Raw genomic sequence first — 20,249 nt, forward strand, 5'->3', positions numbered from 1 at the left:
TCCAGTGTGGAAACCAGAAGACTTAGAGGGCACAAAAAACAGCCTTCTAGCAACTAAGAGAAGGTTACAGAGAAGCCAGGCACTTTTCTGAAGTGCATGGCTAGAGAACAAGTACTAAAGGCTATAAATTGGAATGGGAGGTTCCCAYAGGGAAATTTTTCTTTCATTGTAAGGATAACTGGAACAACATGTCCATATAAGCTGCRAGGCTTTTGTACTAGCAGATTTCAAAGTCCCAACTGGAACAAAGGGCAGAGCTACCTGGCCAGAAATCAGTGCTGACCCTGCTCGGAGAGGGAAGCTGCACTAGAGACCTCCCCAAGGTCCTATCCTACCTCAATGACTCCACAATAATAATGATCTTTTGAAAACATGGACCCTWCATCCACCACAAGTAACCAGTGAGGGACAAAGATCCCAGCTATCTTAACAAAGAGATTTCATTGTTAAGGATATTGCTATGCAGCCTGATGCAACAAGGAACCTGTAGTGACTTGCTTTTCTGGGTRAGGATGGCCAAACTTCCTAGACACACAGAAGTCAGAGTGAATGTGAAGAGCCAGTTGCAACGGGGCATGTGACTATGTGTAATACAGAGAAGGACTGGGCAGATCCCAGTGATGAGATTCAGGAGATGAAAGAAACTGAAAAGAAGATCTGCAAGTTGGAAGTTATTTATTGCTCTTTYTAATGTAGATAAAACGATGAAGTATTTTTTCCCCAAGATATTTTTATATAAAAAATGAACAATACTTACCTCTTCTGCAAGTCGGCTATCACGCAAAGTTGGTGGAATCCCTGGGTGCTTTGCCAGCAACAATTCCATCAAATTGTGTGTAGAATGAAGTCTCTGAAAAAACACAAAGTCATCCATAACCATGAAAAAATATTTCATCACTTGTGACAGGAAAAGAAAAACCAGTAAAGAAATTCTAGTGCAAGAAATTAACATTCATTTAATATAAGAATTCTCTCTCAAACTGAAGGGATCATTTTCCTCATTTTAGAGATGGGAAATAAAACACACAACAAAAAACTCCTTCAAGATCTTACTGCAAATCACCAGCAAAATCTGATATGAAGTCTTCTGATTCTGTTCTACAATCACCCTTTAATTGAAGCTGCCCTTGACTATTACAGGGAATAAGTTATTTCCCTTAAGGCATATGCTCTTGTAATAATTTTCAGAACGTAATACAAAAATAAGCCACTTAGACCTTCTAAAGCAAAATAAAACTTAAGGGAAAGACAGCTCCCAAAGCTTCAAGCATCTTTATATTTTTCACTTTTCTGAAATAAAATGTAACTTGAAAACAAAAGACCTTTATGTTTATTTTTAGGGAGAATAAATGCATATATTGGTTCATCCTCCCTCTATGTGTGTGTGTATACAAATATATATAAATAAATATAGGCATGCCAGCACATCACACCAAATCATACCGGACCTCTCCACCTTCTGGATCTAGTAGCCCTCTTGTCTCCCTGATTCAACTTTGTCTTGTCACTGTGTCACCCCCTGAACAGTRTTAACCAGTACTGGCTTTCCATTTTCTACAAGTCATTTCTGCWCAACCAAGAAGTACTCAAAACCAGCTGAATTTTACCACACAACAGCAATATACATTTTCAGAAAAAAATACTGCTTTATATTCAATTCAGTATAAATGCTTTAATGTTCTCATAAATAAAAAAATTATGCTGCTATAGGTATCCTGAGTGGAAAAATCCCCTAGAATTCACAAAGGAAAAGGACTGATCAAAGAATACAGTCATTATGTTTTCATAATTCTATTCCATGTGGAAAAATACTTTACTCCACATACTGAAGGAAAGAAAAAAACAGGAAACTGCTCACTTCTTATTTCTCTATCTAAATATTTACTACTAAAAAGCCTAAAATATCATTATGCTGACAAACGCTGATTTTAATAATTTCAGAATTGATATTTCTTGAAGAAATATAAAGATGTTGGTTACAGAACTCACTCTTATTCATCTTTCATAAAGCACTCAAAACAATTTTTTTTTGAAGAGACGCCAATAAGCTTCAATTTTTTTTTCATATTTTGATGTGCTTTCAGGAACATCTTCTGCCATGTGACAACTTTTACTTCTTCAACGTGACATACTTATATCGTTCTTAATGCCATTCCAGCATCCTCTATTTGCACTTGTCTGTAATAAAGTGCTATTAATGMGAGCAGCCACACAGAGAAGTTTAGGGATGCTTCTAAGCTTGTTAAGTTTTATTACAGAACAGCAGGTGGAGATCATACACTGCTTTAGAGGTAGTATCCAAAATGACATGGAAAAGCTTTGTAGAAACAGCATGATTTGCAAAAAGAGGAAATGTGAAGGTCACAGGACAGACTCCTATTTAAATACTGTGATTATGATAACAGCCTGAAAATGTCATCTAGCATGCGGCTAAGGGGAGGAATAAGACTAACCTGACAAATTAAATCTAGAGTATTCCAACTCTTAATTGTGTCTTTATATTTGGATGTTCACTCACTTGTAAGGAATCGGTTTTGAGTTTTTCTTTGTGTTCTTCAGAAGAACGCAGCACTTCTCTGTATAGCTCTGCAGCCAGTGCATATTCTCCTGAATAAAATAAGTTAAATTTTTAAAAACACACACACACACACACACACACACACACACACACACACACACACAGTCTTTAAATACCCAAGAAGTCAGCACTCACACTAGCAACGTACTAAAATACTTCTGGAAGGGCTGTTCTAGATATGCTCATCTCCACAAAACATGTTACAAGTATTCTATTTAAAAGAACTAAATCATGTTCCAAAACCAGATGTCTATGGCTAATTTGCTATACTTTTGTTTATCCTTGTGTGGTTTGAATACAGTTTTATATAAGTAGCACTAACAACAAGCTACTCTATGTAAAATGAGATACTTGAGACTAACAAGTAGTGCAGTAAAATGTAGGTATAGTAAAAATAGCTAAGGCCTTGAGAAAGGGGGAGACACAGGATGAAGTAGAGAAGAGTGTGAGTCAAGAGATGAGGCACAGGCTTTGCACTGAAGACCCTGGAGCTATAAAAACTCACCCATAATCACATAACAAAATAAAAACCTAGAGCTCAATAAAAGTGGTTTTAGGAGTAAAAGAACAAATAAATAAATATTGATAGCTCACTAACATTCTTACCACTGGAATGACCTGCCAATCCAAAAGGGCACTGAAAGGATGAACATAACACCAGGAAAAGGCAGAGAAACTAAGAAATGTGAATGTAACAATTTAAATTATTCTTTTTCTTCTCCTTGCAACAATTAAATTTGGACTAATAATGATTAAGTTTTCAAGATTTCAGTTCAACTAGCAACAAATTCTTAGGCAAAGCTGTGCTTCATCCTTGGCCATTAATTAGATCTAGCATGTAACAAATAGGTAGAGATGCTGGCAGCAGTTCTGTGAGCCTCASAGCATTTCAGGGGACAACCTTCACTGCAAGTTGGGGCAATCATTTTGGATACAGCTCAGAGATAAGTAATTGCACTGCTGGTATTCTGTGAATGTGGTCCTGGCCGTATCTCATCTAAAGTAAAACTGATTTACTGACAACCTTGAGAGAACTTTTTAGACTAATTCAAAATCTGAAAAGTGAATTAGAAGTTTTGAGTGATAAGAGTTCTCTACCTCTGTCTGGGAGGGCAGGTAGTTCAAACTGAACAGTGGGAAGCAAGGCTGCCACATCTGTGCTTGTATTTATATGAGTTTTTTTTATATATATATATATATATATATATATATATATAAATATGTAAAAATATTTGTAAAAGAAGTGTTGGTATTTATTGCCTTTCATTAAGGCAAGTAACAAAGGCAGTTTGATTGTTAAAGTCTTATTCAAAAGAAGAGAATATACAGGCTGAAAATTTTCAAGCAGCTTGTCAATTTAAAGAAAAAACAGGTCAATTGACAAGTCAATATTTCTTTCATGTTTGTGATTAGGCCATCCAAGTATGTTACTTTGCTTAGCAGGACATTTAAGTTTCATGTAGTTATTTTGGGTTTTTTTTTTTTTTTTTTTGATTAAAAGCTTTTTTCTCCAATTCAATCCAAACACACATCGAGAAGTCTCTGGATAGCAGGAAGCAGCAATTTAAGTGCTAAGCAAAAGCAAAGCCCCCAGAAGGCAGCCAACAGACAGATGATAGCATGGCAGCTTTTATGACAAGGGGTATGAAAAAACCCAGAAAGTAACACTGACTCAACACAAGCACTTCAAGCAGAATTGCAGTGTCATTGTTTTATCCTCTTGGTACTCAGGAAAAATGGAAATACTGTGAGACATCTCAAAGATGCAACAAATCACATCACTGCTTTTCTCCCTCTTTCAAGAGGGAGAAAGATCCTCCCTAGTTTCCCAGGATTTCCTTACAAGATCTTTCTTGACTGCAGAATGCCAACACCATTTTTACGTGGTGTCCTCTAAGCCACAATTAGCCTCCTGGAAGGCGTGAGGAACATAGTAGGCAGTCCAGTGTCACCTTTAATGATATGGATGCCCGCTAAGCCGTTCAGAGCGCACACGAGCTGCCGGTGAGCCTCCTCGCACTCCGTTCGGCACTTTTTCTGCAGCGACGTTAGCAGTTCCTCCATGGTCATGGTGCTGAAATACAGATCAAATGGTTAAAACTTGAAACAAAAAGACAGCAGTATACAATTAAGACTATCATACTGTGCAGCAYGATTACAACAGCAAACATATTGTGCAAATGTTTACTAGGCATTTTTAGAAGCAACACAGTTCTGTCAGCTTCTGTTCCACCTGCAGCTCTGCCCTAACTAACCTGAAAGAGTACTGCAAGAGCATGAAACCTCCTAAAAACAGAAAACAAAAAGAGAAAAACAAACAAAAAATCAACAAAATGGTTGAGAAAAATTAAACCTCTTCACGGTGCTAAATACTTTGCTCCTTTTATTACAAGAGACAACTGAGAATAGATCTCATATTGCTAGAAGCTGTTCAAACGAAAACAGCTAGACAGTCTATATTACTTTCCTCCTCAATCTAAACATGAGAGAGCTATGACTTAAGTAAAGAGAAATACGTGGAGAATGAGAACAATGAAATTATCCAGCATACTTTTAAGATTCTGCTTCTCTATATTTGTTATTATTTGTAATTCTACAGAGAAATTTAATTCAGAGAGAATTAGCCAGAAAGAAAGAGATAAGAAGCAGCAGCAGGAACAGGGATGAGAAGGGAAGGAAAGAAGCCAGAAGAATGCCTTGGATGAGGCAAATGGGGGCAGAGGCCAGGCAGGAAGAAGCAAAGAGACAGGACATCAGTCTTCAACACCTGACCTGAGGCTGCTTCTATGACCCACTGCTGCTTTGAGACTCTCTAGTCTCAAAGACTAGCTTTAGTCTCAAAACTCAGCACTTTCTAGAGAGCTATTTAGCACAGGGGGATCAGTGCTCTGAAATCAAGTGACATCAGCCCCAAGCAGGATATCTTTGAAAAGGCCTTTTTTTTTTTTTCTCTCATAAAACCATTCTATACACAGGAACTGTTCTGAGTTACAGTGTTATAGTAGAGCAGGCTTTAAGTCAATAGCATCACTGTTTGAAATTAGCTCAATTCTGCAGATGCACTGGCAGATATACACACAAGTCACCTGCTGTTCATACTTCACTATTTCCACTCATGGCTCTTCATCTCTCATTTTCAAAGCCCTCAGCAGTTTCAAGGAGAAGTCTGTGAACATCCTTTTACAAAGTCCACAATTTGCTTTGCTTAAAATCTGAGATAAGCAATTAAGATGAAAAGAAGTTTTTGACTCAGTTTAACTATGGAACCTAAAAAAAATGCCCTTTGGAGGACTGTATTTTTGCCAAGTAGATGTTCTCACTTCTTTCACTAAACAGGCAGGAAAAAGATCATCTMGTATAGAACATGTTCCAAGGTCTGTGTTTCAGTCCAATTTCTCTTATTCCTACGTTCCAACAACAGCTTTGTAGCTGCAGCTCAGTTTGTCTTATTCAGTACCAGGAACTCTGATGAATTTCTTGATTATTCTCACACACATAGTCACAGTCAGGAGCCAAAACTTGTGCCTTATTCTGGGAATGCCCATTACTGTAGTCAGCTTTGGTTCACGAGAAAGATAATATAGAGAGTGCTTGGAAACAACTTTTCCTTGCATACATGTTTTTAAAGAATAATTTTTCCTGCTGTTATTCTTTCCAAATCTACTATGCTGCTGTTCCCCTTGCTGACATTCCAGTGAAATCAAAGCTGTACCAAAACATCCCCACCCTATTCGACTCAACTCATGTTTCACTTGTACTCTGCTAGATGACACTGCTGCAAGGGGTAATACTGTATGAGTGAATAGTGATTTTTTTTCCATGTTTCAGTAATTGCTTCCACACTAGTGCAAGATTTTCTGCCTGTCAGGCACAAACTGTTCCAGCATGATGCCTATTATTGGTCCCTGCTGTAGTAGCTGCAAAGTTGGTTACAGTTGCTTAAGTACATTCAAGGTGTCCTGTAAGAAAAAGGAGGAGTAGGACACAAATCTTTTTAGAAGGATAGAAGACAAATAGACAGTATGGGAAATTAAGAGCAGCAACCAATAGCATGTATTAAAGTTAAGTTTTTGCCTGCCTGTAACTTAAATAAAACAGGCAATGTTCTGAAAGCCTGGAATAGGTTTTCATTTTAAAGGCTTTCAATGGTGGATCTCTCTGTAAAAATTCTGKAACCTCATATAACAACACTTGATTTAATTCAAATTATTCTGCTCCATTTACCCTTTGTTAATTGTTCTCATTTTTTTTTAGTGAAAAAGAATAAGTTTTGTTTCATGCTATAAATCTAAGCTGCAACACTTTAGAATCCATCGACATTATAAGGTTAAAATACTACTGTAAAAAAAGATGTCTCCCTTAACACAAGAATTATGCTAACTACAATATTGCCTCCTATTAAATTCCATTATTCTATGCCTTGGTATGGGATGGTTGCACACGTTTTGCACTAGATCTTGCACTAGTAGCAATAATTGGAGTTTTGCTTTGAATAAACACACCATTTAGAATATGAAAACTAATCACCTTTTCTGTAATGGCAAGAACTCTCCCCGAACAGCTTGGGGGTGACAGCAGGCCTGCCTCAGCCGCAGCAAAGGGTACAGAATAGAAGTCACAGTCCTTCTATCTAGGCTGCTGAGCTTAAGGGTCCAATCTGAAATCTTCCTCAGTTTTGCCAGGGCATCCTGGCAGCACACATCGTGCTGGCGATGATAGAAGTGTCTCTCCACAGGAGAAAAGTGAAGCCAGTGTACGTTTTCTGTCTGGGGGGGTATTTGAATCTGTAAGAAAGACAGAAAATAAGTAATTTGCAAATAAAACTATCGATAAACGTTACAAAGAAACTTTAAAAATAAAAATGAACTCATTTACTTGGTCAATCACATCCTCCTTTGCTGATCTCCACATTATCTTGGCAATTAGGCTGTAGAGAGGCCGAGGATTTTTTCTACAGTAAGGTCGATACAACAGTTGGTCCCACCAATGTTTGACCCAGTAAGGATCAACTCCAAGAAACAAGACTAAGCCATAGAGATCTGCCAAGAAAAGAAGCTCTTTTAATACAACACTTACATTTTAAAACTGCAGGACATGTCTCCAAAAGACAACTTTTCTGTGAGAAGTTATCAGGCATAAAGTAGCTGCTATTTAGCCATCTTTTCCATTTGTTTTCCAATCATTCCCTCATCTAATGATAGCTGCAGGCAGGGTAATGGGATGGGAAGAGGTTATCTCCTTTGGYCAGGTACTGATTTTCACAGAATTTATAGAAAAATGACTGTTCTTGAGACTTTTTTTAGATTTTCAGTTCAGCTCAACTAACCAAAGAATTCTAAACCTAACTGGAACAAGGACATGAGGCAGAAATCGCATGATTACATATGGTTGGCCTAGGGTGCCAAGTTTTTGTAAAATTATATTGCTCAGTATCACTGCTTTGCAGCCTGCTGTGTGCCAACTGTCTACTATTCACTATCCTAAAAGTGACTGCAATTCAGAAGGTTTCACTTCTCCATTAGGGCAGAAGAAAWTTTTTTTTTAAAAAAAATCACTTTTATTCTTTTCTTACTGAGGGAATGCAACTTGCTAATTCTGCCCCATTCAGAAGCCCATCATTTTTCAGGTACTAAATTTAAAGAATAAAGCCAATTTTAGGTTTGTGCCCAAAACTCACTAGAACACTACAAAAGCACATTTTTAAGTGCTGCATGTGGATGGTGTAAAAATAGATGACAACATATGATGGTGTCCTCAAAGCCTTAACGACCTCAGGCATAAACTCTGTTAGCTTTATTTTGATTCTGACAATCAGCTGAGAGCTATTARACATAATACCATGCACATCCAAACTGAAAGAGAAGGAAAATCCTGACAATTTTGTTTTCTGACAATGCAGAAAGCAAAAGTTTGTGCAGAGGTCCCATCGCACTTCACTATAGCAGCTGAGGTGTAGACACAGCAGTCAGTGGTTCCCTTGTCCCTCATATGAGCCTGAGAGGCTGACCTATGCGTACTATTGAAAATACAGCATTTTAGATTTAGCACTAGCAGAGGTAGAGACTCCAACAAGTCGATCATGATAATTAGTCAATTCAGTTACTTCTTTCCACACTTTCTTTTATGATTACATATTCTGACAGCTCTTGTATGTAAACCATAAATTCATGCTCAATTCCATAATGGTTTAATCCACAATATTGACTTTTATAATAACTTGGATCTGAAAAGCCGTTCACAAACATACACAGATTCATTCCCTGTCAAAACTGCGACTTCAATATGATGCTCTTTCCTTTCTCCTATCTGTCTTAATTAAGTCTGCTTACACAGATCTCCCTACTCCACACCAGTATCTCAATTTATTAAGTCTTCAAGTAAGGATTTACGACAGTTTCATAAAGCTTACTATGATTTCTAGGATTTATAGGTTGGTAAGTACATGGAAACTGATGGCCACAGTAGTTCTTACAAGGCTATGCAAGATAAAGCAGCACTTGTGTATTTGATATTTAGAAGGTTTCTGCAAACAGAGCATGCTGTCTTAAGCTGCAGGAGAGGGGGGAATAGTATTTTCCCACTCTGCTGTGGAAAGCCAAAGGACAGAGTTGAGTCAGCTGTTCAACATAGATCTCCACTCCTGCAAGCATTTGCTTAATTCAGATGCAAGAGAAGATTTCAGGTCTGCAATTTTAGTATCAGTGACATTTATTGATGACTGTGTTCAAAGCAAAACAACATGCCAGTAATTTGCAGTTCTGTAAGTACATCTTCAGCTGGGAGATGTAGGGCACGAAATAAACTATACTAACCCCACTCAAGGAATCTCTGTTATGCTTAAAAAATAGTCAACATTTTGTATAGAAGGTTAAAATAACTGAAAACARTCTGTCTTTTAGACTCTAGTTACACTGTATTTACCTGGAATCAAAGGAGATGAAATAAAATGACCCATTCTACTTTACTAAATTTTTCTATTCTTAAAAAAAAGAAGCTGAACTGAATGCAGTCCACAGCATTTTAACAGAACCGTGACTTAAGTTAGTACACTTTTTAACTGCTCCAAAGCAGCTCCCTCATTACCAGCACCAACGAAAACCCACASGTGCCACTGCTGCCCAAGGCTTACCTTCCAATCCTCGCTGCACAGGAGTGCCGCTCACACACCACCGATGGACTCCGCTTAGACGGAGGGCCATTTCGGCAGCCTAGCACAAGAAGAAAGAACCAGTGGTAAGAAAAYGAAAATAAAGACACCGGAACGGACTCTAAAAACATATATATACACATATATATACATATACACACACACACACACACAGAGTAAGAGTTTTAATATCTTTCAGTATAAAAGACTAACAAACTTATAGGCAGTAGTTTTGCAATAGATTATAAATCTGTATTAAAAATTATTGGGCTTTCTTAAAGGCAACTGAAAGCTGCTAAAAATCATATCCACCTTCAAATGTAGCTACAAAATAACATACATAATATAAATAGCTTTTCTGATTTCCTGCTTCAGTCAGACACTAATTAAAATAATCTCCACAGACTGCTGACTTAGAGACATTTCAGACTATTTTAGCTTCTACACCCAAAGGCCATATGCATGCCTCTGAACCATGCCACTGAATACGGCAGTGTCTTGTTTGAAACTATCAAACACCATATACAACACTCTGATCTATGTCCTTAAACTGTCGGTATAGATTATTTTTTTTTGAGCTGAATAGACTTCAGTTTGCCAAAATTTCAACAGGAGAAACATGTAATAGTAAATATCTCCAAGGGAAAAGAAATTACTAGTCACTTCTAAAGAACTAGCTGCAAGGACAAATTCCCCAAGTACATCCAATGTTAACATGAGGGAAAAAAACCCAGTAACTTTATTTTCTTTTACTATAAGAAGCGTGTCGAAAGCTTTTCGAGTTCAACAAAGGCATGACTGGGAACAGCRAACCTTTGCAGTAGTGCATTCAACCATCTGTGCCTCATCAAGGCAGATCCTCCACCACTCCACAGCTACCAAGGGGCTGGGGATGGCCATGTAGCGCTTCTGGTTCCTGAAGCGGCGCCCGTCCTCGCTGTTGCTGTGCGGGATGTCCACGTAGTTGAGCTCCGTGCGCAGGACGTCGTACGTGGTGATGACGACCTCCTGCTCGGCCAGCATGTGGGGCTGCAGGAAGCCATGCTTCTTCACGCCTTGGTACACCTGCACAGGCAACAGTAAAGGAGCAGCTTGAGAAACCCTCACATGAAATGCAAAGATTTCAAGCCAGCTTAATATGGCAGCTGCTTTCAAAAGCGTTCCTCATATAATAATGCAGACAACCTACATTTATATAATAATACAGGGGGAAATTCAAATAAGCAATACAGTTAATAAGTACAATAGCTATTGATATAACATTTATATATGTATTTACATATATATTTTTATATATATATATATATATGGAGAGAGAGAGAGAGAGAGAGACACACACACACACAAAACGTCAAATACTGATTTTTTCTTCTCTGAAGAGGTCTTTAGTATTTGCCACAACAGGTATATGTGACATCAAGTGTTCTGTAAAGCTGTAGGAAGCAACATTACAGAAGTCAGTGTTATGTGTCCTTGACACTTCTATTGCAAGTTACCTTGTTTTTTCCTTTTATTCCCCTAATAATCTTACCAAATGTTACACAAGGATAGGCGTATATATCCAAATATTTAAAAAATACTAACCAGATTATCATTTTTATGTGCAACCTAGTGACAAACTATCCACATCTACTAAGAGAATACATATGCCTTTCATAATGAAATTCATTACAATACCTGAAAGTTATTTTTATCTCCCTCCTCACTTTAAACATAATGGAAACACTTAGTAGTTTAATATTAAAAAATACACAAGCTAAGATAAACTTCTTACTGTATTTCTCCACATTAGCATTTGGTATCTCAGTAGAATACAGCACACATAAATAAGGAGTATAATACTTCTCAAAAGATGAAACAGGGTGTGATACAGGCATAACATAACCAATAACATCCATTAAAAAGGGAGCATTTTGGTACCTCTAGGATTTTTTAGCTACTAAGGACAATTACTACCAGAGCAATATACTTTTTGTTTTTCCCCCTCTCATACAAACTTACAAATTAATTTCCCTTGCTCACAGGTTACCTCTGGAACCAGATTCAAAATTACCAACATCTTCTTGCTTATTTCAAAAATTTTTATCACTGGCTACTTATTGCTCATGTAGAGCTGCATATGAATGCCAATGTGAAAATGGATATGATTTATTTCTAAAAAAATTGGGATATTCATGTACCTGACCAAAGAAATCCATATTTCAGTCTTATCTTCAAGTATCTGGATTTTTTTTCCTATTCCTCTCTCATTCTATTATTTTGTGCTCTAATACATTAACAGTGTATATTTATGTGGATAAGAACAGACCATACTGGTAATAAACACTTCAAGCAAAAAATAGCTGAAGATATCAGAATTAAGCTAACCAGAATTGATACTTTACCTCTTCATCAACACAGTTTCATTGTTAAGATTACTGTTACTGTACTTCTCCCTCTACTGATCTCCTTACTTTATACTTCTGATTACAGTAATATAGCAGTTTTTGTCAATTGAAAGGAACATTTAAAAAAATTCCTGTTCAGCCCTAGAACGTGTGACACACGTCAGAGCACATGCAACCAGGTTACTCCCCACAAGAGCTGGGAGAGCAGAGAGAGGGACAGAAGCTCACTGAGCTACTGAAAAATTGTCTCTTAAGAGTCTAATCATCTCTTGCAAGCATTTTGAACAGATTTTCTGGAGGTTTATAAATTGGCCAAGTTTGGGTTGTTCTCACATCAGCATGAAAAAACAATCTGCTACAAAGCAAGCTCTACTGATAAATCCCTTGTTTTAAAACATAAAAGCACTAGAATCTCTCATGGGTTATCAGCACTTGAAAGAATTAAAAGCATGCTCATATGCACAACCTGCTAACATGGGACATACTCTAGAAATTTCAAAGAATCAATTTTCATTTCACTGAAGGCCAATCTGGATGGCTCACAATTGGTAGTGAAAAAATGAAAATGGTGTCTTAGACTGGAATGTGTCACACAGTTTCAAGTGCTGACATCAATATTTAAGCTTTTTTACTATTATCGTGTAAATTTATTTCTGACAGTTTTCACCAAAGCTGGTATAAACTGAACGAGGTTCTATGAAAAGAGCGCAAGTGTTACACATCTGWGAGCTGTTCCCCTCAGAATTTCACGTGAGATGGAGAGACTCAACCAGGAAGCCCAAGACTCTGCAGAACAATTAGAATATGAAGCAATAAAATCRTACCAGAACTTGAAGAGAAGATGATCTCACATGCCTGTTGATCTCATCTACCCACTGATGACAAATAGAACTCGGAGAAATTATCAGCGTTGCTCCTGTGGAAACAGGTTTCATGGCCACAAGGCAATGGGGACAGTAAAATGGCTTGATCTTCAGATTTTCCTCTTTGTAGTTTACACACTCTGCATGCTGCCATAAGTAACACTTGAGGCACTGCACACGGGCTTTGTAGTCCACCAACCCAAGCTCACCACAGATGCATTCAAACCGATATTCAGAAGTATTAAATGGAAAGACAGAAGTGGTGTGTTGCACACTATTGCCAGCAGCTTCCTGGGAATCTGAGGACTGCTCCTTTCGAGTGCCCTGTTGGACATCAGCTGTACTTTTACAATCCTTAAAATCAGGATGACTCCTAATACGACTGGAAACAGGGTTACCATGCATGTCAGCATTCTTTGATCTCGCAGATTTCTGCTGAGCAGTATTCTGTTTTACACAGTTGTCGTGATCTGCTTCTGACTTCCTTCTACTTTTGCTAGTTGCACAATAATCATGCTCTTCTGTGGTGATATCCACACGTAAAGGGGTTTTAAGGACATCTTTGGAAGCAACATCACTATTTCTTGATTCTTTGGTTTCAGTTTCAGCATCAGTCAAACACTTCTGATTCCTTTCTGAAGTCTTTGCTATCTACCAAAAAAGATTAACCAAGATAGTCAGACTTCCCCTCACCTTTTTTCAAAAGSAAGTATAAATACCTCAAAGACAGATACTATTTTATAAAATTTTTGGTTTAGGTATTTAATTACTGTTTACCAGCATTTAAAAGACCACTTCATTGTAAGATCAAAACACGTGGCAGCTCCTGCAGTAGTATTTTAAAAGGTTTATCTTTATGACAAGAGTTAATGTTTTGGCCCTAAGATTTGACCTACTTTTGTCAACTTCCGCTTTGTGAAGCTCAAAGAAAATGCTCAAGTTTTGTTTTCTGTAAACCAGCCACCAACACCACTATAAGCAGCATGCACAAACAGCACACCTGGCAGCAACATGCATTTAGCAGATGCAAGACCCACTTTTTCAATACACCCAGAATTAGTTATTGAAGCTGAATCTTACCTGCTCTTTGGGTCTTTCTCGCTGCTTCTTTTCCTTGTAATTCTTTCCTAGCTTGAAAGAACCAGCCAGACCATGGCCTTTGACTTGTTCCACTACTTGTTCTGCAATTAGTTTCTCCAGAGTTCTTTTGAGAAGCCGCCTATTTCTCTGTATGTCATACCTATATATTGCACTGATATACTTAAATATTGCAATAATGGAAGCTCCTTTCTTCACATTCATTTCCTTTATAGCTGCTAGTATCATCACTCGCAAGCCTATATGCAGAGCAACAAGGAAAAACACAGCTCAGATCTAATAAAAGTTACTTGGAGAAAGCACATTAGAGACTCTCTAAAGAAAAAGGATTACCTATCTCCATCCAAAAAAAAAAAAAACCTGAAAAAATAGGAAAAAAACAGGCAATAGTTTTGGTGATACATTATTTGAGCTAGCCCCACAAATCACTACAACCTACAGCCCCACAAATCACTACAACCTACAATTTTTTTTAGTGAAGAGTAACTAAAGAAATAAGTCACTCAATTCTTTTATTGAATTTTTTATAAATACACTATTTCACCTTGACAAAAATCTCTCCCACAAAATTACCTCCAGTGACACAGAGCCTTGCAGGACAAGCACTGGTTTGGTGACTCCACTTCAAAAACTGATCACCCGTTTCCAGCATGGAGCCCTACCCTCTCACACTCACCTCTGGTGCAGGGCCAGCACAGTGGGTACCAMAAGCATCAGCCCGTGCTGTGGCGGTGAGGCCCAGCCTCAAATTCAGTCAGTGGCCAATACAAGCCTTAGATAAGTACTTTTTCTTGGACCTCTGCTGAAAGCAAAATATAGAATAAAATACTTACTGGGATATTGTATTTTTTCCTTCAATTTAAGCTCCAACTTCTTTGTTTTTTTCTTTTTATTTCCTTCTAAAGGCTGAGGTGGAACAAAGAAGTTCACAAGTTTACCCTAGTGCAGACAACATTAAAGAGCATTAGAAGTTCACATCTCCTCATTGCAATTCTGAAGTTCTTTAATAATCTTCTCACATTTGAAAATAAGCATCAACTGCTATAGAAGTGGGCAATCTAATTATAAAAAAGAACTAAGAAAAAAATTCCAGCATTTCACAACCTGAAGAAGCCAGTTACCCGCTGGCTTGTGTAGGATATGTTGCCTAGATACCTCATTTTTGGGGTACAGAATGATGCCTATACAGTTCAGCTTCTTGACCAGTGGAGTTCAGCACTCTGATAACAGAAAGGGAAGAGCAGCTAAACAAGCTGCTTCATAGGATGTGCAAGGAGGAAAGTGAAGAGAGCATAATGGAAAACTGCTGTTAAATACATTCCAAACAAGCCACTAAACAAATCCATTTCTAACATGAAATAAAGAAGCTTCTATTTACAGAGCAATCTTCCCTATTTCAGTTCTGAAGGTTTGTCTAATGGGTATTTGGCACTCTCCAATAACATGACACTAAGGGGGAAAACAGCTTTCAATATGTTAGACTAAGTCACAGAGTCATACATTCCTGAAGGATGTCTAAACTACCAAGAGCCTACTGACAGCATAATTGCCTCCCAGCCCCATATATGAGTGGTAAACAGTATCATTTCCTATTTGTGTATATGCAACAAATAGCACACACCAGAAAGCAGAATATTTCATTGTAATATTAACCCGATTTACATTCTGGATTTCTATAAATCAGAGAGCAATAAACCCACCAGGAGAAATACATTTCACTAAATTCTATGTCAAGTACTTCATATTAAATCCTGCTTCAATTCTCTTACCTCAGGTAATGACAGAATATCCTGTTTAATGTCTTGTCGGGTGTGAGTCAGAATAAGAGCCAGCACCTCTACTGTCTTCCCAAGACCCATCTCATCTGCCAAAATACCTCCCGGCCATTGAGGTCCAGCAATTGGATATTCACGGATGATGCTGGAATTCAAGCATGGTTGCAAACCAAAATCAGTGAGTGTAGAATGGTGTGGCAGAGTAGCAGGTGTTCAGAGATGCACTGTTTCAGCAAGGAAAAGCTTCTAGGAAAAGGCAGTATCTTTGATACTAGCTAAGCTTGACAAAAAAGCAAGTGTTTTGCAYGTACAAACAATCCTGGTATGAAGAGCAATGTGCACACCAGCAAGTTTAGGGGTCTCTTCCTCTGTTAACTTGCTAATTKTTGGCCAGAGACACAACACTAGTCTCTGAAAGGCAAGTATCTGCTTATAGTTTCAGGAGAAACATCTGAAAGTTATGCTTGTTAAAWATAGAGAAAAAATAAAGGTCAAACATCTGTCCTAACCAAATGCATGAAGCAAAACTACTGCATGCAGACAGCTAGTATTTATAAAAAGTTGCCTCCTTTCTTTAGCTTTCAAAAACCTTGAACAAAAGGTCAAAGTTGTCAATCTAATTTAAAAAGAACGATAATCCTAATCTTAAAAAATTGCATTAAATAATAAAAAAAAATTTATAAAAGCTTAAGAATTAAATCTTATATTTAAAATTTATGTATTTGTCTGGATATTTCAGTTTCACTTTCTGCCCAGTCCTATACATCACTTTTCAAAGTCTTTGGTTGCTAACTGAAAAACTACAATTGTGGTCTGTTTTACATTCTCCAGCCAAAAGGCGCTAATAGGGCTTCACAAATKACAACTTTGAGATGTTGTCAGAAAGACCCAAAGAAACATACCAGCCAGTATATGGATTATAGTAGATTTTTGCTCCATCTGGAGTGATGACCTCTCGCCATAAGAAGTGCAGCGCGTTTTCTATGGAGAAAGAGGTTATATTAATCTTTCTCTATAAAGAGCACAATACTTGGAATTGCTTGATCTTASTGTGACATTTAGAAAGAAAACAAAACCAAAGCAACAAAATAAATGCACAAAAAAACCACCAACTGACCTCTACCTCCACAGAATTTCATGACCAACAAGCTAGACCACCAGCTGGTGAAAGTTTGTTTAATTTATCATTTACTCTCCAAACAGCTTTTACAAAATAAGAAATGAGGTGGCTAGCGAAGCTTCTAAAGCAGCAACACGGGAGTGTTACTGCTGACAATGCAATAGCACCTTCTTTCCAATTCTGAGTAGTATTTTTATGAGGAAATAAGTTTGCCAGACACATAATACTTGCCATTGCTAGGAGTGCTCACAAAGTTCTCCCGGTGAAGCATCCAATTTACGGCCTCTCTTTGGTATGGCCTCAGAACAGGAATTAAAGCAGGATGCTGCACATCCTCCTGCAGTAATTGGATGTCCTGCTGATGCGTGCGCCTTACAAAGTCATAAAGCTCTTCGATATTTTGTCGCTCTAATTCCACATCAGATTCTTCATCATCTTCATCCAGCACATCTGCATACACCAAGTTATATATATATGAAACAGTCTTGACCACTGCACCCAACACGTTTTTTTTTGTACATACCTAGGAATAGTTGTACAACGTGACAATTCAGAGAATATTAACCCTAGCTAACAGTGTAGAAAAGAAACAGTTTGCAGCATTTTTCCACAAATAGAAGTGGCAAATCGTTTCCAAAGGAAAGAGCATGATACAATGTGCCCATATAAAACAGGCATCAATACCTTCCCTAGTCCTTTTAAGTCACTGGACCAATTTTAATACATTCTATAAGGGGACAGAGAATTCTGAAAGACATTAAGTTCCTATAAATTCAAGAGAATAGGCAACTAGATATCTAATACCTGCAAGGTGAGTGAGGCAACCAGAGGACATGTCATGCTACTAATGCCCACCCAAGGTAAAATTACTGGTTAGAGCACGTGGCTTTAGATATCACAGAAGCCAGGCAGAGAGACCCACYGACATAGAAACTACAGTTTCTGGTATATCACTTTGACCAATTAAGTTCATTAGTAATGACAACTATGGTTACATTCAGTGATATATAACAGTTAAAGTCTCACATTTCAGAGCATGATGAAATTGACGTTTTTATAAATTAAGCCTCTATGGAATTTTATGGGGAAACAAAGACAAAACAAACAAACAAAAAGGACTTTGACTTCTTTTTTTAAGCAACTGGCAATATTCTGTTCACACTTGTCTTGCTTTTATCACACCTTTATTGCTTTCAATCTTACCCTCATTTCAAGCATTTCTTTTTCTGATTAAATAACTCTATGTACCACAGAGAATTTTAAAGGGATGGTAAAGAAGTTAACCTCTCTCCCAATTGCTTATTAGTAGTGAATCCTATGTTTTCAACAATTTCAAAGATGTAATTATAAAGCTTTAACCTCTGTACTTCTTACCTTTCAGAAACAGATGGYATTACACCATCTAAAATTCAATTGTTCTAATTGTGTTTCAGAAGTATTCTAATTAGTTCTTTTAATTACTGAAAGCTGCTATTGCACTTGTAGCACAACCCCTTTCATTTCACTTGTAGGCTAGTTTGCAGGTTCTTCAAACATTGAAAATATCTTCAGGTTGAATGCAAAAATACTAATATCAATAATAATGTAATCTTTTCCTTCTTTATTCTAGATTAAATGAAAATCTGTTGGTCTACATTTGGGGTTAAAAAAGCAGTAAAAAAACATTAAAAAACTCTGTTTAAGAAGAAAATCTTTTTTATTAAAAAAGAGAAAGAGGCAAAACAAAAAACAATCTGCTAATTTATTTATTAGCATTCAACTGAATTGCATTACCTGGAATTATAAAACTATAGAATTTTTCCATGATTTTCTGAATCAGTTGATTTGCTTTTTTGGGTCTTCCACCTCCATCACTGAGAAACTCTGGTTTGCTTAATCCAGCTTCCAGAAGGTAAATTCCAACCTGTGAAGCGTTTGTAGACATAATTATTTAAATCTGTTGAAGTGCCAAGAACACTACAAACAGAAAAATATGAAAATGAACAGTGTTTTTATATACAAAAAAATCACTGTGTTTTGAAAATTAGTAGATACTAAATCTGCTAAAACCTACTAAGAAACTAAATCTGCAAATACTACCAGGCAGCACATCCAGCATGTTACAGGTAAGACCTTGATGCATCAGTAAAACACCAACAATAAAAGGTCTTTGTTCAGAAAAAAAATATACTCTGAAAGCATTTGCACAGTTATGTRGAAACAATAGTTTCCACAGACTTTGCTGCTCATAGAATTATTTTAGACTTCATAAAAAAAAGGAGAACTTTAAAAATAAGTAGCAAAGAAAATAAAACACACAAACCAATACCTTTAGAGTCTGACCCTCTCTTGGGCGTTGATAAAGGCCAATTATCCTTTTCTTCTGCAGCCACCTCAAGCCTTCCAGTATCTCACCACCCAAAGACGGTTCCACCAAAATGCTTTGTTCATAAGCACCCAAGTATTCTTTTGTTTCATTATTGTTCGCTTCTTCACTTCTTACATGGACACAGATCTGCAGCTGATCATCAGATTCTCCTCTCATCAACGTAAAACTCCTTTCATGGAAGTCCTCAGTTAGACTTTGCTCAGGAGGAAGCTGAAGCGCAAGTTCTCCCAGCAAAACTTTCCAGGAAGCATCCTCACGGTAGGGCAAGACTATAATATTTAGCTGCACTGTTAGAGGAGTCAAGATGGAGCACGAGTCTTCCTCATCATTAGCTGTCAAAAACGTTACGGATTTTGAGGCATTCTGCTCTTTCTGAACGAGCTCTTCATCAACACTGTCATCATTTATAATGATGAAGGATGTTGAGGAAGTGCTGGGACCTGGAAGGGGATCCTCATCAGTCATATCATCATCTAATGTTATCACCTCATTTCTCCGGTCTTCATGCATATTCCAGCAGAGCTGCTTCTTCTTCTCATCATCTACTTTTGATGGWGGTGCACGTTTTCGACGACTACTCATTTTGTCTTCTGTCTCTGCCTATTTCTAGTCTCTGTAAAACAAGCTCATATAAGTCAATGGTAAATACTACAAAAATTAAATACCTGCATTTAATTTTTTTGCTGTGCAGTAGCTGCTGAACTTACAAAAGTTTTGGACGCAATCTATGCATACCAAGAAATCTAAATGCTCGATAGCTACATAGTTTCACAGAGCAATTTCTGTTTCAATGGCAAAGCACTGCACAAAGTCAGGACTAGAACATTTGTCTCAAACTGCATCTTTCCATTTTGTCAGATGGCTACAGATGGAGAATGAGAACACTGCATTCCACAGCTGCTGCTCAGAAGGG

At 37.4% G+C, this 20,249-nt stretch overlaps 1 protein-coding gene across 1 annotated transcript in view; it reads right to left on the minus strand.

Annotated features, from left to right (window-relative positions):
* The window catches only part of SHPRH (SNF2 histone linker PHD RING helicase), a 39,778-nt gene extending 19,849 nt beyond the window's left edge, over positions 1 to 19,929 (minus strand). Inside the window, exons 1-15 of the mRNA XM_026044732.1 lie at positions 19,277 to 19,929; positions 18,742 to 18,871; positions 17,200 to 17,418; positions 16,751 to 16,829; positions 15,843 to 15,993; positions 14,907 to 15,012; positions 14,056 to 14,312; positions 12,937 to 13,626; positions 10,539 to 10,790; positions 9,708 to 9,786; positions 7,454 to 7,617; positions 7,106 to 7,362; positions 4,531 to 4,652; positions 2,519 to 2,607; positions 758 to 850 (exon numbers count right to left, since the gene is read on the minus strand). Coding sequence (XP_025900517.1) covers positions 758 to 850; positions 2,519 to 2,607; positions 4,531 to 4,652; positions 7,106 to 7,362; positions 7,454 to 7,617; positions 9,708 to 9,786; positions 10,539 to 10,790; positions 12,937 to 13,626; positions 14,056 to 14,312; positions 14,907 to 15,012; positions 15,843 to 15,993; positions 16,751 to 16,829; positions 17,200 to 17,418; positions 18,742 to 18,871; positions 19,277 to 19,918 — 3,330 coding nt within the window. The 5' untranslated portion in view covers positions 19,919 to 19,929. The remainder of the gene's footprint in view (positions 1 to 757; positions 851 to 2,518; positions 2,608 to 4,530; positions 4,653 to 7,105; positions 7,363 to 7,453; positions 7,618 to 9,707; positions 9,787 to 10,538; positions 10,791 to 12,936; positions 13,627 to 14,055; positions 14,313 to 14,906; positions 15,013 to 15,842; positions 15,994 to 16,750; positions 16,830 to 17,199; positions 17,419 to 18,741; positions 18,872 to 19,276) is intronic.
* Positions 19,930 to 20,249: the final 320 nt, after the last annotated feature.

Source organism: Nothoprocta perdicaria, unplaced genomic scaffold (genome assembly GCF_003342845.1).
Source record: "Nothoprocta perdicaria isolate Ctin4 unplaced genomic scaffold, notPer1 scaffold_38, whole genome shotgun sequence".
NCBI classification, from domain to species: domain Eukaryota; kingdom Metazoa; phylum Chordata; class Aves; order Tinamiformes; family Tinamidae; genus Nothoprocta; species Nothoprocta perdicaria.